At 43.8% G+C, this 25,751-nt stretch overlaps 1 protein-coding gene across 5 annotated transcripts; it reads right to left on the reverse strand.

The window, feature by feature from the left end:
- Nucleotides 1-236: 236 nt before the first annotated feature.
- On the reverse strand, nt 237-22,398 carry AP3M2 (adaptor related protein complex 3 subunit mu 2). Of its 5 annotated transcripts, none has more exons than XR_009517917.1 (10): nt 20,974-21,154; nt 20,552-20,889; nt 16,661-16,832; nt 13,347-13,484; nt 8,592-8,677; nt 8,201-8,334; nt 6,659-6,866; nt 6,295-6,439; nt 4,792-5,136; nt 237-4,296 (listed from the first exon to the last, which is right to left on the reverse strand). XR_009517917.1 is itself a non-coding variant. In XM_060001517.1 (9 exons), exons 2-9 carry the CDS (start codon nt 20,822-20,824, stop codon nt 5,036-5,038), a joined length of 1,257 nt encoding a protein of 418 aa, XP_059857500.1. In that variant the 5' UTR covers nt 20,825-20,832; nt 22,360-22,398; the 3' UTR covers nt 237-5,035. The 5 variants fall into 5 exon arrangements, 3 of the variants coding, with proteins under 3 accessions (XP_059857500.1, XP_059857499.1, XP_059857498.1); XR_009517918.1 differs by having other exon boundaries at nt 237-3,678; nt 4,116-5,136; XM_060001517.1 differs by lacking the exon at nt 20,974-21,154 and adding an exon at nt 22,360-22,398 and having other exon boundaries at nt 237-5,136; nt 20,552-20,832.
- Nucleotides 22,399-25,751: the final 3,353 nt, after the last annotated feature.

Genomic DNA, 25,751 nt, shown 5'->3' on the forward strand with positions numbered 1-25,751 from the left:
CCTGTGCTCCGCAATGGGAGAGGCCACAACACTGAGAGGCCCGTGTACTGCAAAAAATAAAAATAAAAGAAAAATTGAAAAAAAGAATCTTAAGGAAAAAATAGAATTAGGTAGGCTTTTCAAAAACTGGGCAAGATTTGGGCTGGTGGAGAGGGGTGGGAAAGGCATTCATTTTAAAAATTTTTTTGAAATTCTGTTTTATTGAAGTACAGTTGATTTACAATGTTGTTAATTTCTACTGCACAGCAAAGGGATTCAGTTATACATACATACATGTTCTTTTTCATATTATTTTCCATTGTGGTTTGTCATAGGATATTGAATATAGTTCCTGAGGCAAGGAATATCACTGCATGAAAATCTAAAGATCTGGAGGGCAAAAAAGGCAGGGGGAGTCTGGGGAGGAACTGAGCTAGTTTGTCCAAAGTGAAGTTCATGAAGAAGAATGTAGGTTGGAATTTAATTACGGCGCTTTGAATGCCAAACCGAGCTTTGGACTTACTTCTGTTGGCAACAGGGAACCACAGAGGCTTGGGCTAGGGGAGTGATGGACCGAGCGAGGCTTGGGGAAGTTAGCCCTGCGAGCAGACTAGGTAGGGAGACTCCCTAGGTTGGACCCAAGTATAAAGGAGGAACGAGGGATAAGAAGATGCTAAGCATGACCTTGCTGACACAGTGACATCCCAATTGTTAGTTCAGACTAGGAGCTAGTATTAGGGCCAGTCCATTTTGCTTTTCTGCTCATTAGAAAGAATTCACTCCCAGACCAGTCCACACAAGTATGTTACTTAAGTAATGCTGCTTTCTGCCTCTCTTAGACTTTCTTAACTACTCTTGAGCTGCAACCCATACTCCTGGCTGCTGCCTGACAGTGTTTGTTATCACTGACACCCCAGATACAAGCACAAATACGATGCCATTCTTGCTGTTGCGTAAGTGCCGACTGTTCCTTGGAGCAAACGAGGTCATAGTTGTCTCTCTCTCGAGGCTGTCAGAACTGCTCAGCTTAGAGGTTCTTAGAAGAAAAGTAGTTTCAACTCACAAAGGAAAGAGACTCTCTAAAGCCCAAGAGCTTGGTTCAGGGGGGAAAACACCAATTTCCCTGAAATGCTCAAGTCCCTGGACCAGTTCAATAAACGTGGGTCACAGGAATGTAAGTCACAGATTTCCTGACCTTAGCCTGCTGGCTTACAAGTTCCCCTGTGAATGTGGCAGGTTTTGTCCTACACAGATGTGCATCTTAGCCATTTCGGAAAAACACTGCTGGAGGACAGCAGTAAGGAAGACCCTGAGCATCTCTGGCCAGAGTTGAGCTGGTTTCACCCCCTCCCCCCTTGCAGGACAAGCTTTTCTTTGGGTAGTTGGGTTAATGAAATGAACTGAAGCAGTGAGGGCTCCTTTGATGAAAATGCAAAGTTAAAAGGCCCCAACATTCCTCTGAGTGAAGTCCTGGAAACCAAAGGCTGCATGAAGACAGGTGCTCAGTAGAGGCCGGTGACTGAGCTCCAGGCAGAGCCCCAGCCCTGCAGGACTGATTCATGTGGATGAGGCTAAAACACACTCAAAGAACAACACATCATTACCCGGTGTGGGTGAGAAAAGTCAGGGTAAACTGTCTGGGACTTGTCGGGGGAACGAAATGGGTATAAGGGTAAATTAAGTAGTATTTCTTTACTATCCCCTGCTGGTTAATATTGATAAAACAGATAGATGCTAATAGACCCAAAGAACAAAAATGATTCTCAGATAATTGTGCAAATTGTTTTAATGGGTAAAGGCCTAGAGGAACTCAAATGATTGAAACTCCGACCCCCCTGGAGCCCCAATCTTAAGTCAGGCTGTCAAAAGAGTGTCATAAACTTTGGTTCCACATTTAACTCTGAAAGCCAAAGACCCACAAAGTCCCCAGTACTTGGGATCTTGGGGGAAAGTTTAAGCTTTCCAAATTCAATTCCCTTTTAAAAATTCTAACAATTACAAAAATTAATGTCATTGCTGGCACTGAGTCACCACCTACTGGCCATAGAGGAAAGTACAAATGTTATAAAATGTACCCGGTCACACCACAAGGTTAGGGAAACAGCCCGACCAAAGGAAGAGACGTGAACGACTGAAACAGATAGGATGGGGTAGTAATAAACACTCAACAACACTTGTGGTTAGAAAACAGAAAGAAGTCTTAGTCTCCCCCAGGCCACGAGAGGACCTAGAGAAGGAAATCAGGACAGACGTAGGAGAAGGACCCTTGTCTACACTTCACAGGAGACTCCGGGAAATCTCCACTACAATTAGGATGCCTGGGACCTCGGAGCCCCGTTTCACGCCCTAACTAATCAACCCAGGAAGATCGAGAGGGAGAGGAAAGCACTAGAATAGACGCCAGCAGTTTGCATGGTTTTGTCTTTCACACACTAGGCGGGACATAATTCGATGGCTCTGGACCTTTGTTCTCACAACCTTCAAAATGACATATGGCTTCAGGTCTGCTGGTTGGAAAGTGCAGAAGCAGTGAGATCCCCATGAACTGGTTTCTTTCTTCCTGCTTCCACTGGGGTGTGTGTGCACGGCATCACCGCTAGTCCTAGTAACATGACCCTCAGGACATTAAGAACTGTTAACACTCAACTTTATTAACATTTAAACACAGCAGATGCTTCTGCACGTTAAACATGTATGGAACCGAGCGGTTCGGCAGAGGCGCCCGGCCCCGCTATGCTAACACACCACCGGCTGAAGGGGGTAGCCAGGGGTCTGCAGCCCAGAGGTGCCTCCCATGCAAAGGCCTGTGGGTTCCACAGCCCCGGTGCTTTATTTCTCCTTAAGTTCTTCCCTTGAAATTAGGACGAGCTGCCCTGGAGGGACAGCTGGACTTATAAACCTAAGAATATTCAGGGACCAATATTGGTTGTTTCCTATGACCGAGGAAACCCTGAAATCCTCCAGAGCCCTCGGGAGAAGCAGCTCCGGTATTCTGGAATCCACAGGCAGAGGCGTCTCCCTTCCATGGCAGGTGTGTATGGGACCTGGGAATCCAGGACAAATTCTGGAGTGATGGAGTATGAGACACATGTGCTGGCTGTCCCCAGCACAATTGACCCCAGAGGAAAACCACAAAGCAACAGTATTCTGCAGCAAAAACAAGTCCAGGAAGTAGGAAGAGAAAACTAGAACAAAAAAATCGCTGAAGTATTTGGAAACAGGGTTTTAGAGAAAAAACATAGGGTTTGGAGAGTACAAGGTCTTCATTTTTCTCCTGCACGAAGCAGGGTGCAGTATCGCTCCTAAAGGTATAATTTTAAAAACATGTCTTTTCCATAAATATTTCAGTGGGTAATGAGCGTATTAAACTAGAGTAAAAATTCCCTGCTGGGAACACCTGAGGTCTGCCTTCAGTTGCCCGTGTTTCTTAAACCAGGCTACACAGGATCAACATGGCCCATCTTCCTACAACATCAGTTTTATTCAACGATTCAGGAGATTTTTTTGTCTTAAAACAAAAACCGACTGGTCGATATACATTGTTAATGAATATATTATATAGTGGAGACTCCGAGGAAATAACTTTACTGGGCAGCTCCCAGGACTGGCCGTGCCCTCGGTGGTCAGCATCCTTCTCACTTAGGGTCACAACTGGAAAAGCTGCAGACGGGAAGGTCGGACTGCAGCACCAGGGCAGCACTGACAGACATGAACAAGGAACCAATGGGTCACAGAGGTGGCACGAGGGGGCCATCTACACTCCGATACTATGACACACAACCTGCTGCCCTAGGGGTGATGGGATTGGCTTCTCTGAAGCGCTCCTCGGGGAACAGGAATTCTGTAGAGTGAAGTGAGTGGAGCCGTTGGGGGGTTAGGGAAAGAGGCATTTCAGGCAACACCCCCTGGAAGAGGGCAGCTCATCCTCGCTGAAGATGCCAGGCCACGTGCTGGAGGCATGCAGCGGTCAGTATTGGAAAACCGGTCAGAGAGCATCGTAGTCTTTAAGGGAAAATCTGATTCTACTGGGGTTTCCATGTCAACAGTGCACTCGAATTTAAGAAGTTTCCAGTGCATTTCCAGAAGTACAAATTTTTATGTTTGTATGAAAGCGGAAGGGTCAAAAAGAAACTCACTCAACTCTGTTCCTCCCAGCCGCCCTGCAGGTGGAGCTGGACAGCTCCTCCCACCTTCCTCATTTCAGTGTGCGGTGCGCACATGTGCTTCACGCTGCCCCGAGAACAGAGCCTTCTCCGGCCCTTCCTTGGCTAATGGTCCTTCTCTTCCAAGCTTGCTCTCTCTAATCTTTCTTCCCAGCTTGAAATACAAAAACAGGACTTCCCTGGTGACACGGTGGTTAAGAATCCACCTGCCAATGCAGGGGACATGGGTTCAAGTGCTGGTGCGGGAAGATCCCACATGCCGCAGAGCAACTAAGCCCGTGCGCCACAACTACTGAGCCTGCACTCTAGAGCCCGCGAGCCACAACTACAGAGCCCACGTGCCACAACTACTGAAGCCCGCGTGTGCCTAGAGCTCGTGCACCACAAGAAGAGAAGCCAGTGCAGTGAGAATCCCCTGCATTGTAATGAAGAGTAGCCCCCGCTCGCCGCAACTAGAGAAAGCCCATGCGCAGCAACAAAGACCCAACGCAGCCAAAAATAACTAAAAATAAAATAAATAAATTAAAAAAAAACCAAAAACTAAAGACGTCTTTCCTTAGCTTCAGATAATTAAAGCCAAGCGAGTAACAAACGCTGGTCTTTTCCTGTGGTAACCATGTCACAAGTAGTTACATACGGCATCAAGTACCTCCCCCTGCATCGCACGCCTCTGCTTTGAGAACTGACTTGGTGCTGCTGGTGTGTGGGTTCTGCGCAGGCCTCCCTGGCGGCCCAGCCTCCCTTCGTTAGCTCCGGGGCACTGTAGCTATGGGAAAACACTAGCAGGTGGTCCAGAGTGGGCAGTGACCTAGGAGAGGGCTGACAGTTTTTACTTTTAGACAAGTAAGCAATGAAAAAGTGTTCACGACTGTTCCCTTTGCAGAACTCTCCCTTCAGGTTCGAACTTGGAACTTGCCAGCTTTGGTCATGTATTTTATGCCCTTAAAGGGTTTGTACTTCTCTCCATACATATCCAGACGATTCACTTTGAGTCCTGGAAGGAAGGAAGAACAAGACATAAGCATTACTCAAAAGAAGCAGGTAGCAGAACTGTTTAGGTTCATTTCAACTCAAAGAGATCCGTGGGCTAGAAAAATCTGCAACAGTGAACTGGAAAATACCTGCCCTTACTTATATCACTTAAACGCAGCCGACAGATACTTCGCTCTTGGTATAACAGGCTGAAAATAAAACCCTGCCCCAATGAAAAGCTAGCCTATTCGGAGACATATTCCTGAAGTGGAAAGGGCAGAAAGTTATACGCAGGCTGAAATGAGGGTAAGGGAAAATTAAGACCGCTCCAGATTTTTCTCAAGTTATGCGGTTGAACATATGAATTAATAATAATAACAGAATTAACAAATTCATAATCAAATAAAGGTATAACTAAATGAATAAATTAATGATGAAAAGTGATGAATTAATACATGAGTGCTTCCTATTCTCACTATACTAAGAAATGAACATTTTATACTGTGCAGAGCTTTAAAGTTTATTAAGTATTTTAAGATGAAAGAGCTTATTTAAGTGAATTCTAATCACTTAAACTAGACAAGATCCGTTGGTAAAAAAGGAACAGGAACTTCATATAAAGCTGAAGTCATCTCCTATCCATCTGAAAGGGTCGTTCTAAGGACTGAATAAGAAAATAGATGAAGAGAGCTTAAACCAGTGCCTGGCGCGTAGTAAACTACCTGCGGGGCATAGACTACAGTCAATGACTCGGATTGGCCCGAGGGTTCCCAATGATAACAGCACCTGCGAAATCTTCTGAAACTGGGGGAAAGGAGGGGAGGGGAACTGTTATTTCAGTCACCAGCTGAGAATGCGGACACATCCCCCTACTGAAAACCCTGGGACCCCAATCAGCAGGCCCAGGGTGACTCAGCCTCGGCCTGGGAACACTTCTGTCTCCGATACTGTTTCCTTCTCACATGTGTCTCAGACACTTTTATTCATGTCACTTAAGCCAACTTTGAGGTGAGGATTACGGACTTTCTCCAGAAATGTGCTAGGAAAGATCTGACTGAAGATCACGTATCCGGTAACGAAACACAACTCTGCAGACAGGGAGCCGCCGGGAGCCTTTGCGATGTCGCTCACTGCCTTGGCCGCTTGCCCGCCCCACAACCTTGGGCTGGGTGTCACTCACCAGAAATGGCCAGCTGCTGGATCTTAAACTGCAGGTTAATCGTGGGGTTCTCATCGGGTTTGGAAGCTCCAGCCTGAAGACTCATGGTCCCCTTCAAACTGGGGAGCTTTTGGGGATTTATTTTTCCTACATCCCAAGACAGCATCTCCAAAGAAACAGGAAAGAAGTTACAGTGGAACCTTCATCTGAGGTGCCGGCCTCCAGGGTGTTTCCCAGCAGAGAATACTATTTGTTACCATCAATTATCTCAGTGTCCTAAACAATGTCCCTTTGCTCCATCTCCCCTTTCCACAAGATATAACGGCTCCTGCAGAGTTCCTCTATTTATAACAACGGCAGCTCACCCTCCCGCTTATTCTCCTACCTTGGTGACCGGGTCAAACGTGTGCGTGCCCTGAGACGGCGTGAGGTTCATGCTCAGGACGCCTCTGGGCATCTGGCTGCTGACCGTCACCCCCTCGATGCTCTTCCCCATAGTCTGCTTAGGGCCCACCGTTATTTCAAAGCGGCCAAGAGAACTACTGTCCCGGAAGCTGATGTTATGTTTGACATAAACTGGAATCGCCACCAGGCTGGAAAAGAGAGAGACAAAAAGCCCATGTCATTAATGTACCGGAAAAAGGGCCACACTTCCCTTTTTTTGCCCCGCTGGCAGCCTTTCCTCCCTCACCTGCTTCCTTATCTTACAAAGTAAGCACAGAAAAACCCTCTAGACATCTTTAATTATTTTCTTTTTGTAAAGCTAAGATGCTGACTAGTAAGTAAACTAATTCTTCTAATGACTCTTTGAATGATATCAACAAAACCAAAGAGCAGACCTGGCAGACTATGAGAAAAAGGCGTGGCAAACAAAAACCACGTTTCCGTGTTTTACTTTGTGACATGTGACCAATAATTATTTGTACTTGGGAGGGTAATATTCATACGTCACGGAGCTTTTCCAATTTCTAGAGAGTGCTTTGACCTGACTTTGATCCTTAAAAAACCCTAAGGGGTAGGGTTGTCATCTGACAGAAGAGGAAACACAGAAGCTACGGGATGATACTAAAGTTGTAACTATCCTTAGCATCTGTGGAGCACTTCCTGTGGCCAGCGCCACTCTAAAGCTTTTCTCTCAATTAGCTCATTTAATCCTCCCTGTAAGTAGGAAGTAGGCACTGCCTCTGTCCTGATGTCATGAATACTGACATCCTCATACGTAACTGAGGTTAACTAACTTGCCATGGTCATATATCATAAGTACTACGGGTGGGGCTTAAGTGTGGGCAGTCTGATTCCAGAGCCTCTGCCCTCAGGCGCTCAGACATTTCCCTACATTATTTATTCCGAATCCCACAGGAAGGCTTCAGTGGCTGTGAGGTCCCACAGCTCTCTTTAGTCTGCATATCTTCTACTATACACCTTCCCCTAAAACCCTCAGACTCCATAGTAAACAGAATGTGCAAGACCAAAAAAATCACTGAATTTTATGTTTTTTCATAGCACCATTCATGGCTTTTTTGAGTGGAGGGGATTGAATACAGGTGTTCTCAGATTCCAATCTGAGAAAAGAAAAAGTTCCCGTTTAGGCATATAATAACGACAATAAAACTTACAGCAGTAAACCTAACGAGCACTTACTTTGTGTGAAGCACTGTTTAGAGTCCCTTATTTAACCCACATAACAAGGTACTTTTATTATTTTCAACTTACTTATTACTTTTATTACTTCAACTTTCTCAGGTAAGAAAACAGACACGGAAAGGATAAGCAACTCACCTGAGGTTACCCAATTAGTTACCTGGAGCCCAGGTAACTCCAGAGCCTGAGTTCTTCATCACCATGGATACTGTTTCCAAACACACATACACATGCACGCACACGCACGCACACGCACACTCCACCCTTTGGTTCGATGGCTGCTTACTTCTGTGCACTGACATGGTACGAGAGCAGGCGGAAGTTGCCATCGGGAGGGATGAAGGAGAGGATGCGCTCGGACTCCCAGCGCTTGAAGCGGACGCAGGGGTGGAAGCTGACATCATCCAGCAGCCTGGGATTCTGGGTGACAGGCAAGGGAAAGGGAAAGCAACAAGCAGGAATTAAACACCGTGCTTCTTTCGGGAAAGTAACTCAGATGCTGTTCTCACTGAAACACACACACACAGACTCTGTCGTTACTTTTAGAAAATTCAAGCCCAACATGAGCTTTGTGGTTGTCCTTGATCACTTCTTCTGGTTCCATCCCCTTCCCCCCACTCTGTCATTCCAGAAGCATCTAATTTCCCAAAAACTAAATCTCTGGCCCAGGATTTTACCATGAAGGAAAGCGTAAGGTCGGGCATTCCGGTCAGCTTGACGCAGGCATCAATAACGCCCTGGATCTCAGCAGTGACTGTGGACCCTGAGACAGAACAAGATGGAAAGAAGGTAAAACCCTCTCTGTCCCTCCCAACTAACATCCCTCCTCCCTCCCTCCTTCTTTAACCTTCTCTTTTTTCTCCCATCCTATTTCCTTCCTTCCTTCTTCCTCCCCTCCCCCGTTCTTTCTTCCTTCCTTCTGTCCAACCATCCATCCATCCATCCATCCATCCATCCATCCATCCATCCAGCTCATCTACCCAGTCCATCTGTCCTCCTTCTAAACCTTTATCGACTGCATAACAAGCGCAAGACACTAATGAAGCAGTGGGCAAAAAAGATTGGCGAGACAGTTACTAGCCTAAAGGAATTTTCAATCTAGTGGCAGAACCCAACAGAGCACCGCTATCTTAACCAATGGCTCAGAACACTGAATTCATATCAGAAACTGCTCTCCCTAAGGGCACCAAGGAGCTCTGCCACCAGATGGAATGGATACTTTTGATCTTCACCCTGCAGGCTCTCCCTGCTGCAGGGCCCTGTGCCCACTTCCTTCTTTCAAGTGTTCCCTTCTCCTAACCGCTCCGATTTCCTGTTTTTCTAGCTCTTCTCTCTCGTGCCTTCTGCAGGTTGCTCCTTCTCTGGACATCCTTTACATGTCGACATCTTATCACAGTTCTGAACTTCTCTTTTCTTGAACCTGACACGGTCTCCTTGGGTTACTTTACCTCCTTCCTAAGGCTTCGATTTCCACTGATGGCCAATTATTTCCTAATCCTTTTTCCAGTTCAGCCTCACTCCTGCCAACGGGACTGCCCCACTTGGACGTGACTGAGGCACTTCAAACTCCACGTGTCAAAAAGTGAGTCCCTTATCTTCATTCCTGGATCTGCAATTTCTCTTTTCCTTAGCTTCATGATAAAACCATCTATCCTGTTGCCTAAGCCAGAAACACGGATGCGTCCTTGATGACTTCCGCCCCCTTGGCATCCATATCCCACCAGCGCTCCAGCCCCTCTTCCCGTGACTCCTCCGCTCCTCTCCATCCTCACTACCATCACGGAACCTGTACCTTGGCCTGGACTCCACCACAGCCTCCCGCCTCCCTGCCCCGAGACTCCCCCCAACTCCGTGCCACGCTGCACGCAGCAGCCCGTTGGACGGTTCTCAACAACAAACCTTGTCAAATTATTCCCAGCTTAAAACTCTTCAATTGCTCCAAAGGGTCCTCCTTAAAATGGCATACAAGATTCTTCACCGTCTGGCCACCTAGAGCTTTTTGGGTTTGTTTTTTTTACTTTTTCATTAAGATCAAACTTGGAGTAAAACGCAAACATCTTAAATGCCCAGCCCAATGAATTTCTAAATATGTTCACACCTACGCAGATACCACCCGCGTCAAGATGCGGACCCTCACTGGCAACCCAGCACACTCCTGTTGTCCATCCCAGTTCACCTGAGTCCCTAAAATTCTGACTTTTATCACCTTAGATTAAGTTGCACATGTTTTCAAACGTCATATAAATGTATGTGATCTTAGGCATCTGACTCTGCTGCTCAATACCGTGAGGTTCATTCATGCTGTCAGGTGTACCTGCAGTTCTTTTTCTTCACTGTAGAGTATCCCATGGTGTGATCATATCGAAATGTCTTTATCCTTTGTATTACTGATGGACATTTGGGTCCTTTCCAGTTTGGGGCTAATATGAAAAGCTGCTGTGCCTACTTCGTTTTAAAGCCTCATCGCTTACTTTTCTTTTTTTTTTAACACCTCTCAATCCAATCACACTGAGCTACTTTATTTCCCAACAATATTTTACTCATCTTATAGTGTTTGCACTGCTTTGCTCCCAAATCCACGTAGGTCTTACTAACTCCTACTCATTCCCCTGACAAAGCGTTAGTTAGCTTTACAATTTGCCCTGGGTGGGAGGGGACCTCTCTTATGCTCCATCTTTTTCCCTTTCTCTCTCCCTTGCTAGACTTTCAGGAAGCTTCCTGCAGCCATAGACCCTGTCTTAGTCACCATCACATGCCCATGATCTGGCACTCAGGTACAGCACCACTGGTTCTCCGTAAACACTTTCTGGATGACTGAGTTCACTCATGTGAAGAGAACTTTCTCTAAATTTCTAAGCTCTAAGGACTTGTAGTCACATTAACCTATCCCAATGGATAGAAAAGAAGGTTCTCTGAATTTTAGTGATTACAATGTTAGTTCTGCCATGAGAACTGAGAGTCAAATACTTCCAAAAGGAAATCTGATCAACAGGAGATCAGGTTGTTACCTTTCTTTTTCACTCGAGAGGATAAAACCAGTGAAAGTGTAAGCTCAGCACTGGTCTGCATCATGTTTTTCTTATTGCTTTTCTTTCAGCTTTGTTGAGGTATAATCAACAAATAAAAAGTGTATCTACTTAAGGTGTACGACTTGATGTTTTGATACACATATACCCTGTGAAGTGATCACCACAGTGAAGCTCATTAACATATCTATCAACTCACACAGTTGGGTTTTCTTGGTGGTGAGGGCCCTTAAGCCCTGCACTCTTAGCAAATTTCAAGTAGAGGATACACATGTGAGGTGATGAGGGAAATCCTTTCAGTGTATATGTATATCAAATCACCATAATATACATGCTAAGTATCTTACAGTTTTGTCAATTACACCTCAATAACACCGGGAAAAAAAAAAAAAGTACACAACTGTAGTCACTGTGCCATATATTAAATCCCCAGAACTTCTTCATCTTGTGTAAGTGAAGCTTTGTACCCTTTCACCCACATCTCCCCACTTCCCTCTCCCCCAGGTCCTTGGTAACCACCCTTCTACTCTCTGCTTCCATGAGGTTGACTATTGCAGATTCCACATATAAGTGAGATCACGCGATATTTGCCTTTCTGTGTCTGGCTTATTTCACTTAGCATCATGTCCTCCAGGTTCATCCATGTTGTCACAAATGGCAGGATTTCCTTCATTTTATGGCTGAATAATATTCCTGCGTGTGAGTCTATCTCACATCTTTATCCATTCATCCATCAACGGACACTTAGCTTGTTTCCATATCTTGCCTATTGTGAATAACGCTGCAATGAACAAGGGGGTGCAGATTATCTCTTTGAGACACTAATTTCACTTCCTTTGGATCTATACCCAGAAGTGGGATTGCTGGATCATAAGGGAGTTTTAATTTTTTGAGGCACCTCCATACTGTTTCCATAGTGGCTGCACCAACTTACATGCCCCCCCAGCAGTGTACACGGTTCCCTTTTCTCCACATCATTGTCAACACGTGTCATCTTTTGTCTTTTCGATGTGAGGTGTGAGGTGGTATCTCACTGTGGTTTTGACTTGCTTTTCCCTGATGGCTGGTGACACTGAACACCTTTCCATATGCCTGTTGGTCATTTGTATGTCTTTTTTTGAAATATGTCTCTTCAGATCCTTTGCGCCCACTTTTTTGTCAGATTATCTGGGTTTTTTTGCTATGAAATTGTATGAGTTCCTCGTGTATTCTGGATATTAACCCCTTATCAGATACATGGTTTTCAGATATTTTCTCTCATTTGTAGGTTGTCTTTTCCACTCTGTTGATTGGCTCCTTTGTTGTACAGAAGCATTTTAGCTTGATGCAATCCCATCTATTTTTCCTTTTGTTGCCTTTGCTTTTAGTGTCATATCCAAAAAATCACTGCCCAGACCAGTGTGAAGAAGCTTCTTCCCTATGTTTTCTGCTAGTAGTTTTATGGTTCCAGATCTTATGTTTAGGTCTTGTATCCATTTTGTATGTGGTGTGAGATAGGGTAATTTTATTCTTCTACATGTGAATATCCAGTTTTCCCAACACCACTTATTGCAGAGACTAGCCTTTCCCCATTGCATGTTCTTGGCACTCTTGTTGAAGTCCAGCTGGCTGTAAACACATGGATTTATTGCTGAGCTTTCTATGCTGTTTCACTGGGATACGTGTCTGTTTTTACGACACTACCATACATTTTGATTTCTGTAGTTTTGTAATATATTTTGAAATATAGAATTGTGAAGCTCCCAGCTTTGTTCTTGCTCAAGACTGCTTTGGCTATTTGAGGTCTTTTGTGGCTCCATATGAATTTTAGGATTGTTTTTTCTATTTCTATAAAGAATGCCATTGAGATATTTATGTGGATAGCATTTGGGATTTTGATGGGGATAGACTGCTTTGGGTATTACGAACATTTTAACAATATTAATTCTTCCAATCCATGAACAAAGCATGCCTTTCCATCTATCTGCTCTTCTTCAATTTCCTTGATCAGTGCTTTGTAATTTTCAGTGTATAAGTCTCTTCGGTTAAGTTTATTCCTAAGTATTTTATTCTTTTTGTTGTTATTGTAAGTGGGATTGTTTCCTTAGTTCCCTTTTTGGATAGTTCATTGTTTGTGTATAGAAACACCACTGATTTTTGCATGTTGATTTCGTATCCTGCAACTTTACTGAATTTATTAGTTCTAAAAGTGTTTGGTTGGAGTCTTTAGAAGTTTCTACATGTATGATCATGTCATCTACATCGTAACACTTCAGTCCAGTCCTAATACACAATGCTTGACACAAAGTAGCCACTAAGTTAAAATGAATGACCTTGAATAGGGGGTAATTCTGGTACTAGCTAGCACTATCTAAAAGGGGCCTCTTTCTATTTTCATAGTTCTGTGAACAGGCTGAAAGCACTTACCTGATTTATCAATGATGGCATCAATCTCTTCAATCACATCAAAATAGGCCTCATTGTTGGTGTATTTCACCCCAGTCCGTCGCCAAGGCACCACGGACAGCTGCCCAGTGGGAAGCTGGTCACCCACATTGGTGCTTCCTGAGACAATGAATATTTGATAATTAGATGTAACCAATTATCCAACAACCAGAGAACACTTCCCCAAAAGTTTCTATACATCCGCTATCCATGCACTTAATTGAAGAATTTTTCCAAGAAAAAGATTATAGCTTTCCCAACTTCTATCTTGGTAACCTAATCTATTTTAAAAACTTGTCACCCGCTGGTCTGCCTCCTCAAGCAGAATAAAGGTTAACAAGTTACCTGAGAAACAGATATCATATTTTGGTTTTGAAAGTAACCTGAACTTGGTCTCTCAAATTGCACAATACTTGCAGCTTAAATAATGCATTGGCTTTCGGTAGGGATGGTAATCTACATACTGATATAAAATTTTCATGGGTAAAAACAGTATTCTAGTTTGAAGCAGGTTTTTAGATACATTTATGCCAGGTATTAAAATGTATACATAAACATAATCTCTCTTATACCAATACTGGAACTCAGGAAAAGAATATAAATCAGATCGTTCCCTGTCTGTAAGAATTGTAAGTTGATTCCTTGATTTGTTTTTTTCCCCACAGGTATCAATTTTTTTTTTTTAATTCAAAGGTTCTATACTGAAATTCTGAAATAGAACTAATTTAAAATCTATTTTCTTCTAATGTAACCTGGATCTTTTTTAATATAAAGAAGGAAACATTAAACACACATATAGTCAGCAGCTTTACAAAACATTTCAACTAAGATAGCTGGTTTTCAGATATCTTTTCTAGATTTAAGTGAGATTCAGGAAAATGACTTCATAGTATTTATAAGTGATTCAGTCACTAACAAAGCTTTTAAAGTTTTAAATGAGCCCAGAATATTGAAAAACCTGACAATTTGTTTTCTTAAAAAGAGGCACTATGTATTAAAACATATCAACAAGCTATAATAATTAAAGCAGTATGGTTATAAGGCAGGAAAGCCTAAAAACAAAAAGACCAAAAATCCAATAATGACTTAGTGCAAGATAAAAATATCATTTTAAAACGAGGAGGGCTTCCCTGGTGGCACACTGGTTAAGAATCCACCTGCCAATGCAGGGGACACGGGTTCCAGCCCTGGTCCAGGAATATCCCACATGCCACGGAGCAACTAAGCCTGTGAACCACAACTACTGAGTCTGCTCTCTAGAGCCCTCAAGCCACAACTACTGAGTCCACACGCCACAGCTACTGAAGCACGCACGCCTAGAGCCTGTGCTCCGGAACAAGAGAAGCCACCACAGTGAGAAGCTCATGCACCGCAACGAAGAGCAGCCCCTGCTCGCCACAGCTAGAGAAAGCCTGCGCGCAGCAACAAAGACCCAACACAGCCAGAAGTAAATAAATAAAATAAAAATAAATAAATAAAATGGATGCATGCATACTTAAAAAAAAAATGAGGAAAAGGGGTAAAGTATTCAATAAATAGTGCTAGGGAAACTGACAGTTTTGGAGAAAAAACCACAGAGCCTTACTTTACTGAGACAATTTCCAAATGGATTAAAGAATTAAATCTAAAAATAAAACCATAAAAGAACAAGAAGAAAATTGTATTTTTTTAAAAGAAAGACTTTCCCTTCTTTGAGATCAAGAAGACATTTGCCAATATTTCCTTCTAACAATTATAAAGTTTCTTTGTGTTTAACCCTTGATCCAGCTAAAATTTATTTTGTGTATACAGTGAGTAGGGGAACTTCATTTCTTTTCTGTATCAAAGCTGACTGCCCCGATACAATATATTTAACAACTGGCCCGCAGTCCATGGATTTGATATATGAGCACATTTATCTATACCAAATTCCTATAAAAGGATCTGTTTCTGGACTTTCTATTTTATCCCAATCGTCTATTTGTCTATTAATGGGCTAATACTATATTTTAAAAATTACCAAAACTTCATAATATATCTTGATTCTGATAGGACACATTTTTTCTCTTGCTCTTTTTAAAAAAATATTTTTTCCCCCAAACTCTCTTGGCTCTTAAAGTATATCCATTCTATGAGCTTTGTCTAATGTACCAAGTGAACTTAAATATGTCTTGATATTTGACAGGGCAAATTCTTCCAACCCCTCTGTAATTACTTTTTTAAATGTATTTTTCATTCAGTTTGTCAAATTCCATGAAAACTCTTGTTTATATATTAAGCAAGACCCAAAATGTAAAACCTTAATGAAGCAGAATGATTATTTTGACTACATCAAAAAACTTTAAAGGTGGCTAAACAAACACCACCTTGAACAATGTTAAATGACCAGGGGCAGGATGTGCGAAAACATCTACAACAGAGCATTCAAAATACACACAGACTCCTGCAAACTAGCATGTGTATTTAGAGTATATATGATAGTTTAATATCCTTAAATGAAAGGAATACTTTTCAATTAGTAGGAAAAAAGAAAAACATTTCAACAATAACCAAAAAAAAAAACAGGCAAAGGACATAAAAAAGTAAATCACAATAGAGGAAAAACAGTCAGTGAACACTTGAACAGGTTTTAACTTCCTTAGTAATAAAAAACAAGTTTGGAAGTAACAAGATATCACTAAACTATCCAATTGCCAAAGTTGTAAAATAATTAATAACGATAATAATAGAGTTGGCCAGGTTGCATAATTGCTGGTTGCATAAACTGACGTAACTTCTCTGGGGGGCTATGTGGCACAATGCATTAAAGTCCTTAAGACACGCACACCTTCTTTTTTCTTTTTTTTTTTTTTTTTTTTTGCGGTACGCTGGCCTTTCACTGTTGTGGCATCTCCCGTTGTGGAGCACAGGCTCCGGACGCGCAGGCTCAGTGGCCATGGCTCACGGGCCCAGCCACGCCGCAGCAGGTGGGATCTTCCTGGACTGGGGCACGAACCCGTGTCCCCTGCATCGGCAGGCGGACTCTCAACCACTGCGCCACCAGGGAAGCCCTGTTGTATATTTTTAAACTTAACTTTTCGTCATTGTTTTGTGAACATGTTCCCATTATGATAAATATTAATCTACATCATTTTTGGTGACTTTACAATTTTCTATATAACAAAAATATATTTCATGTTATATTCAAAGACTATAAAGAATAAAATTAAAGCACCTGGACGTTTGCGATGCCCAAAGACAAGCACTCAAAACAATGCACAACAGCAGGCTAAGCCACACCCAGGAGGGTGGCAGCCTTCCCTGGGCCCGCCTCGTACCTGTGATGGTGTTGACAACGGTTCGAAGGATAGTGGGCGGCTTTATCAGTTCTTTGAGGATGTTCGACTCGGTAGCCAATGGAAACCCGTTGTCAAGCATCTCTTCCAATACCTCATAAACCACAACCACATTGTCTTTTATCACGGGCTCTGAACAGACTCCAAAATAATCCTGATGAAAATACAATACGTGTATACATTTGTCTCTCAGAGACTGTGATGAGTGAAGGAATGTTCCCAGAGAGCAAGGACCGAGTCCTGTCCACACGTGTTTACTCTGTGTTTCTGGGATCTTCTAAAATAAGTGAATGAAGCATAACCATGGTTCTCTTAGGCAGGCCCAGTTTGGTGGAAAGAACACCGGACTGCATTGTACTACAAGTGTCATTAATAACTTCTTTCATAAACTAGAGTAAGTCATTTAATCTCTTTGGGTTAGTTTCTTCAACTAATAAAATATGAAGAATACAAAACTGAATCTAGACTATTACATGTGTTTATGAATTTGAAAGAACTATGCAAAGTGATAATACCTAATATGACATACATTGGACCTGAAAATCTTTTTAACCCTTACTGTTGTGCTATTCCTTAACATTCATGCAGCAAATAAGAATTGGGAGAGAAACAAAATGGAATGAGGGGGTGAGCTAGCGCACCTGAAGATCTCTTTGGATCCCCTTACTCTAAGATGCTAGGATTCTAGTAACACTTTGTCCTTTTATTAACAAAGGTTAAACTTAGATACTAAATTGTCTGGGTTGTGGAAAAAGCACTGGATTCCAAATCAGAAGGCCTGGGTAATAATCTTAATTGTCACCTACTAGATTAAGTCCTGCTGACTAATTTGGGTCTTGATTTCTCTCATAGTATAGTCAGGATAATACCATGGGCTGCACAGGGTTGTAAAAACTTAGCCTGATGGATGAACTGAGAACATGTATGAACATGCTTTGTAAACTACAAAGCACCATGTAATCCGTGGTGCGCGGCAATGAAATGATGCAGAGAGACATGCTGTAGCCTCTTGGCGGGCCCCTCCTGGCAACGCCAGCACATCTGCTGCTGGGCCTCTCAGACAGCCCTCTAGGGATTCACCCACTGAGGGAAATTCAGCCCTTTTGAGAAAGCCCATTTTATTCACGGGCGGCACTGACTGTTAGAAAGTTCCTTCTTTTGCTAAACTGAAATTTGCTTCCTAGGTCTGCCTTACAGAACAGCCCCACGGTGATCTAGTGATCTGAAGACCAGGACAAGCTTTGACTTGCATTTTTCTTCACAGGGCCAAACTCCCCGTTTGGTCCTCCCACTGTTCGTGCTACAGTAAGGTTTCTAGATTCTTTCACTGTCTTGCCATTTCTTTTGAATTTGCTCTAGTTTTCCAACAGTCTCCTCAAATTATGACATCCAAAACGGAACACAGACTCCAGATATGACCTAAATTACATCAGATGACATCAACTATCAGAGACATTCCAATATCCAAGACCACTTAGGAGTCAGGAATGTGTTTCTAAAACAAAAAGATTTCTTCTTTAAAAAAATGAGGATTGAAGGGGGGGAAAAGTTATACATTTCCTTCTCAAGAATGATTTTATTTTGAAAAATAAATAGAACACCTCACTCAAGAAAAGGGAACCCTCCTACATTGTCAGTGGGAATGTAAACTGCTGCAGCCACTATGGAACAGTATGGAGGGGCCTTAAAAAACTAAAAATAGAGTTACCATATGATCCAGCAATCCCCTCCTGGGCATATGTCCAGACAAAACTATAATTCAAAAAGGTAAATGCACTCCTATGTTCATAGCAGCACTATTCACAACAGCCAAGACATGCAACAACCTAAGTGTCCATTGATGTATAAATGGATAAAGAAGATGTGGTATATATACATACAATGGAATACTACTCGGCCATAAAAAAGAATGAAATAATGCCATTTGGAGCAACACGGATGGACCTAGAGATCATTGTACTAAGTGATGTAAGTCAGACTGAGAAAGACAAATACCATATGATATCACTTACATGTGGAATCTAAAATATGACACAAAGGAACTTACCTATGAAACAGAAACAGACTCACAGACATAGAGAACGGACTTGTGCTTGACAAGGGGGAGGGAAAGTGGGGGAGGGATGGACTGGGAGTTTGGGGTTAGCAGATGCAAACTCTTATATAGAGAATAGATGGACCACAAGGTCCTACTGTATAACACAGGGAACTATATTCACCATCCTGTGATAAAACATAATGGACAAGAATAAGAAAAAATGTGTATATATATATATGTATGACCAAATCACTTTGCAGTACAGCAGAAATTACAACATTGTAAAACAACTATACTTCAATAAAATAAACTTTAAAAAACACCTCCCTCGATTTTCTAGTCAGGCAGAATGTGATTTTCTCAATCATCAGCTGGAAGCAGACTGGTGAGCACGGCACAGCGCCACAGCAAAGTGCGTCACTTGCATAGCGGGAGCTCCTTCCGCTATGAGAGGAAGAGCGCAGCCAGAGAACACACATCAGATAAGACATTAAAATCAGGATGCGGCCATTTACTTTTAACAAATGCTTCCAAAATGGCAAGCTCTGAAGTCCCAGCCTTCCAAAGTAGCCACTTTGAGGTTTTCCCCAATTCCTCTGTGGTTTCAACTAGATTAAACAACATTTCTCACTTCCTGCCTTGTAATAAGTTACATCGTATCACTACGGAGATAGGGAGCAGACTGTTAACGGCGTAAAGCATCCCTGTGGAAATCCTAACAAGGCCCAGCTCCAGCGGCTGAAGATCAATACTGCTGGGCTATTCTAGTTCTTCCACATACTGGGGTTTATCATTCTCAGGATTTCACTGTGTGATGGAACAAGTATGCCACTGGGATCCCAGAACAGAACTACCAGAAAAGAATTTGGGGAAAAAATATAAATATACGTATATTCTTTGGAGAATGAAACTGTTCTAAACATGTGATCTATATCTGAGGGTAAATGAAAGGACTCTTTGACTTGCTTTTTAATTTTTATCGTAATGTCTGGGTCCTTGTTCTCTTCTTCTCCAATCCCACAATTTCTATATTCATATGACCAGTTCCAGGCCTCACATGACACAGAAGTTAACGCAAAGGGCCCTTGATTCTCATGGATCGTTGAGTTATGCAAACAACCACAACCGTTAGAAGTTGAGCAATCCTTTTAGGGAGAAAATGTCTGAATCCAGAGTCTGGGCAGCCTAGAATCCCGTGCCATAAAGGGTGTTGACATCCTGGTATGACATACCTTCCCACGCCCCAAGATCTCCAAATCTATTCCTGAAGGAAAAACTCGAAATGAAAACTGTCTCTTGGAAAATGTGTCACTTAAGTTTTTACAGGTACAGAAGATTTTCCAATGTTAAGTTTGCAAAAAACAGCCCGTCACTGGTACTCATATGCTGTGGACGAGCACCCCAAATTCAAGCTGAAGGATGGGTTCCCAAGTTACCCCTGCCAGGGTGAGTGAATCACTTTTTGATGCAACTCAAAGCAATGTCGTTAACGATGGTTAACATCAAGTCTACCATAAATAAAAAATCGAACCTCATCAGCTTTGTGAACAAAATGTAGGATAATTCCATTCTCTAGAAATGAAATGACTGTATACCATCATACCAAGTAGGGTGGCTTTCCCAGGCAACGGGTTCAAAAGTATACAACCTGTCATTCTAGGTGCAGCCCGTTCAATAAATAGAAAAAAAGCATCTTACCAGATGGGAGAGGAAGTGAGCAAAGTCAGAGTTTTAATTTCTTTTTTAAGTTCCTTCACTGAGGCTGAAAACAATGGAAACAGAACTATAAAGACACTTTGTAAGGTACATGGATGAACTTCCTCACATTCACGCACCTGAAATGTGTCCACTACTCGGTGAAGGAACTCAATGACAAACAGAGGTGGCACCTCCGTCTGGATCACAGCCACAAAAAAGATCTTGTGACGGTAAACACTTAGGAGATAGTGGTGAGGGGTGGAGATAACTGGAGGAACATTTTCAGCCTCAGTTGCTCGCTCTTGTGCCTCGAAAAAGTAATCGCAAACAGAACGGCTGACCACACTCTTCCAGTGTTTCTCCAGGAAAATATCTCCAGAGGAGTTGATCAAGAAAAGGCTGTGAATCATGGTGGAGGCTGTCAGTGAGAGAGGAAAGTCTTTTTCCGTCCGACAGCCTCTGCAAACGCTCAACTCTAAAAACAAGAGAAGCTCTGATCAGTTGCAGTCAACCAAAACCCCCTCCCCATCCGTGCAGCAGCCCAAGCCTTCTTACCCACCTTCCAAGACGAGACTCAAGTCTTCCGCTATTGCAGGAGCCCGAAGTATCACTCCCTAGAATTCCTAAGGGTAATTATCAGCCATCTCATTTGTCAGCTAATCATATACTGTCATCTTTACTACTGCCTGAATCATATCCACTTAAAATTCCACTTAATTTTTGAGTGTCTATTTTCTCAACTGGACTGGCAGCTCCTTGAGAAGAAAAGTCCCTGCCTCATGTTTTTTGTTGCCTCCTTGTAACAAGAGGGCTTCAAAGAACACTGATGAGTTTCATGTATTTGGCAACAATACACACCTATAAGAAATGGTTATGTTTGTGTAGTCTCATACAGTAGCCATCGGACAAATGGGGCCACTGAGTACTTCAGATGTGGCTGGTCCAAACTGAGATGTGCTGTGAATGTAAGACTCGCACCAGATTTTGAAGGCTTTTTATGGAAAAAAAAAAAGAATTTAAGATAGCTTACCAATAATTTAATATCAATTAATTAAGTCAATTAATAATATTAACTTAATACGGATTATACTTAATATTGATATTTTGGATATATTGGGTAAATAAAAGATATAAAAATTAATTCAACTGGTTTATTTTTTAAATGTGCTTACTAAAACATGTAAAATTACACAGTATGTGGATCGCTGCCTATTTCTACTGGATAGCGATGGTCCACGGAATAGAGCTGTCGTGATCTTGATTTATCCAGTCAGACCCCATTTTCTAACTACATGTTATGCCAAGGCTCTACATTGGATGCCTTTAAAAAAAAAAAATCCCTCTGGGGGGATCCCCCAGGTCCCTCAGGCGGCGGCATCTCTACGGTGCCAGTCCCCAGAAACGAGGCGGCCGCGCGGGACCCCAGCTGTGGCCACTCCGCTAACTGGTCCAGGTGGCCAAATCGCGAAGGCCTGTTGTAACAAGTGCCTCAGGGTGAGCTTAATCTCTCTGCCGGCGACGAGGCTGCGGGAGGGAGAGGGGCCGGGGAGCCACGCTGTGGCGGCGCAGAGTCGGCTGCCAACGAGGGTTATTTCTGCGCTGGTCGCAGGGAGGATGGAGGCAGCTTGGGGCGAGGTAGACGCGGGCGGATTAAGGTGTGCGCACGATCCGGGGCTGAAAAGGGTCGCACGTCTGCGCACCTGCGTCGCCATGACAACAGTGTCCCCTCCTCCCCCAGCCCTCCGGCCGGAGCAGGCCACCTCCCTAGACCGGGACTCAGCCGCTCACCTCTCCCTGCTGCATCACGCAGCTCGGAGGATCGGTCAGGCGGCACCCCGTGGCCCCGCCCCTGCCCCGCGCGCCCCCGCTCAGACCCCCGCGCGCCCCCGCCCAGACCCCCGCGCGCCCAGCCCCACCCGGGACCCGGGTCATCAGCCCTCCTTACCCCACTTGCTCTTCGCAGCGCCCACCGTTCGGCCGCGCGGGCAGGCCCCGCCCCCAGGGGCCCCCCCGCGCCCGCCGGCCGCCGCTCGCCCGCTGATTGGCCGGCCAGCGGGACTCTCGCCAGCACCGCCCGCGACGGAGGTCTGAAGGCCGCTCATTGGGCATCGGCGATCCATTGCTCCCCTCTGATTGATCGCGATCCGCCTCTCACCCTGTTCTGGAGCCCCCAATTGGCCCTTGTTCAGGCTCCGGTAATCTCTGATTGGTGCAGCTCTGGGACTCTGAGCCCTGATTGGCTGTCATGAACAGTTGGCGGACCGCCCGGCCCCTAGCCACCCAGTCACAAAGGGCCCGGGTGTCTTCCCTGCCACCTGCGTAACCGCGGAGTGCGCCTCGAAAGGAATGCAAAAAGTGTGACTTACAGGGCACGATTTATCGAAGAGCATATCATGGATAATAAATCCTGAGCAGTAATAACTACTCTCCATTAAATAAGTGCATTTAAAAAGGGACGTGATGCCTTTTCATTTACGTGCATTGAGTAAAGGTGATTGGCTGTAACGGCGTCCTGTCAAGAGCTCTGAACCAGGATTCAGGCGGCCTCTTTCAGCCCCAGCTGGACCACCACCTGCTCGACCTTGGGCAAGGCACTTAACCTTTCAGAGTCTCAGTTCCCAGATCTGAAAATGAGAGGGTTGGGCAGGTCTCTCTCCAAATTGCAGTGGAGCTCTGATGACTATTTTGAGTCAAGCCACTGTGACCCAGAAAAGCATGCAGTAGAAGTCAAAAGACAAGGTTAAACCTAGTTGTTAAGTGGGATGGGGTGTGGAAGGGGTTTGCCGCGGTGCCTGGACATTGAATATGTTCAATAAAATGGTAAGCTGTGGTGATGATGGTAACAATGCCCCCGACAAGGAGCGCGTCTCCCTGCCTGTGCTGTGGTTTTCACTTGGAGCGGCAGCTCCTCCTGACACAGGACCATGATAGGCGTTTACTGAAAGTGGCATGGATTGTTCCTTGCCATACTTGCTAAGGGCAGATAGTTGGCTAATTTTGAACGAAGTCCGAGAGACAACCCCAAATCAGAATGGCTGAGTCATGAGGCATCCTCCTGTAGGGTTAGGGGCTCTGGTGCCAGACCCCCGGGTTTGAATCCTGCTCCAACACTTTACCAGCTGTGTCATTGAGAAAGTATCTTAACTTCCCTAAACGTCAAGTTCCTTACTTTCAAATAAGGACACTAATAGTACCTACTTCAGTACCTACTTCGGAAAGTTGTTGTGAGGACTGAGTTAGAAAAGTGTCAGCGATTGTTACTGCCTAAGAAACAGCACAAGATACAATTACACACGGTTACTAAGCAATGTGTGTCTAAGGTGCAGAGATGCTATCACTGCTGCGGGCATTTCTCACTCATTCACTGAATTAACCTTTGCTGAGAGCTTCCTGTGTATGAAGCCCTGTGCTGGGCATGCTGCAATGACCAACATCACAGGCCGAGTCTCTTGTCAGAGAGCCTGGCTGAGAAGACAAATGAGAAGCAATTACAAAACGGTGTGATGAGCAAGGAGCACATGGGGGGGGGGGCAGGGCGTTGCTGGTGGAAGGGGCAGACTTAGAGTCAGGGAAGTCCATCTAAACTGAAACCTGAAAGAGGAATACAGATTCCACTGGGGGAAGGACAGAGAAGAGTACATGTGGAAAGCTCTAGAGACGAGAGAGGAAACTATAGCTGAGCTAGAACAGGAGAAAGAATGAAGACTTTCTTCTTTTTTTTTTTTTCCTAAAATGAGATTGGGGAGGGGGTAAGTAGGAGCCAGGTGGTCGTGAGCTTTGTAATAATTGTTGTTTTTTAAAATTTATTTTATTGAAGTATAGTTGATTTACAATGCTGTCTTAATTTCCACTGTACTGCAAAGTGATTCAGTTATGCACATGTAGACATTCTTTTTCATATTCTTTTCCATTACGGTTTATCACAGAATATTGAATATAGTTCCCTGTGCTGTACAGTAGGAACTTATTGTTTACCCATTCTGTATACAATAGTTTGCATGTAATAATTGTTAATTGTTATAAAACACTGCACCTCTAGTAGCCATCCAAGTGGAGATGTTGGGAAGGCAGCCAGATATATGAGCCTAGGGTCTGGGAGAGAGGTCCGAACTAGAGAGACATAAATTTGGAGTTATCAGTGTATATGGATATTTAGTCAGGGGACTAGTTGAGATGACTAAGAGAGTGAGCACAGAGAGGAGAGGCCCAGAGTCAGGGGACTCCAAAGTTGAGGTTCATAGAAGAGGGGAAGACCCAGGTTCATTTCATCCCCCCAACTACCCTAAAATGAATCATTGCTATGACCCCCTTTTTACAGATGAGAAAACTGCAGGGAGTGCTTAAGTAACTTACTGAAGGTCAAGCAAGCAGGTGAGTGGCAGAGATGGAATTCAAGCACACAGGGAGGTCTAAGCAGTGCTCCTCGAAATGCCACCTCCTGCCTCTCTCAGAAGCCCGAAAGCTCACTAAAAGATGTTAAGCGGGAGAGTGAAATGCCTCCAGACTGACATTTCAGAAAGACCATGTGTATGGGATGGATTAGGGAAGGCCGAGCTTGGGGGCAGGGAGAGCATTTAGACTACTGCAGTAATCCACATGAGAGATGCTTGTGACTGCAGCCAGGATGGGGGACTGGAAAGAAGTGGACACATTCCAATGATAGGTAGAAGGATAGAGATCAGGGACTAATTGAAAGTGAGTGGTGAGAGAGACTAGGAATCAAAGTTGATTCATAGGTTTCTGATTTGGGCAACCATGTGGATGGAAGTGTCATATGTTGAGATGGGGATCCCAGGAAAAGAGGCATGTTGAGGGCAAGGAGAGGTGGCATGAATTCATCATAGCAATGCCCAGGGTCACTAACAAGTCGACACGCAAATATTTGTTGAGTTGAACCAAACAACATAGAACTTGGGAGCTCGAATAGTACATTCCCATGGTTTTAAGAGACACCACAGGAAATCATGGACAAACGGTGAGTCTATTTCAGGCATGAAAATCTCCAGGGGGAAATTCCCTGGTGGTTCAGTGGTTGGGACTCTGTGCTTTCAGTGCCGAGGGTTTCGGTTTGGTCCCTAGTCGGGGAGTTAGGATCCTGTAAGCCACCGTGTGGTATGACCAAAAAAAAAAAGGAAGGAAGGAAAGGAGGGAGGGAGGGAGGAAGGAACGAAGGAAGGAAAGAAAAGGAAAGAAAGAAAGAAAGGAGGAAAGAAAGAAAGGAAGAAAGGCAAAGAAAGAAACAAAGAAAGAAAGAAAATCTCCAGGAAAAGATTTTCTAAAGCTGCCACTGATAAACATCCTAATATTTAACAGCTCTCGCTGCTGCGAAGTTTTCTA

The sequence above is a fragment of the Delphinus delphis genome, chromosome 21 (genome assembly GCF_949987515.2).
Source record: "Delphinus delphis chromosome 21, mDelDel1.2, whole genome shotgun sequence".
Lineage (NCBI taxonomy): Eukaryota > Metazoa > Chordata > Mammalia > Artiodactyla > Delphinidae > Delphinus > Delphinus delphis.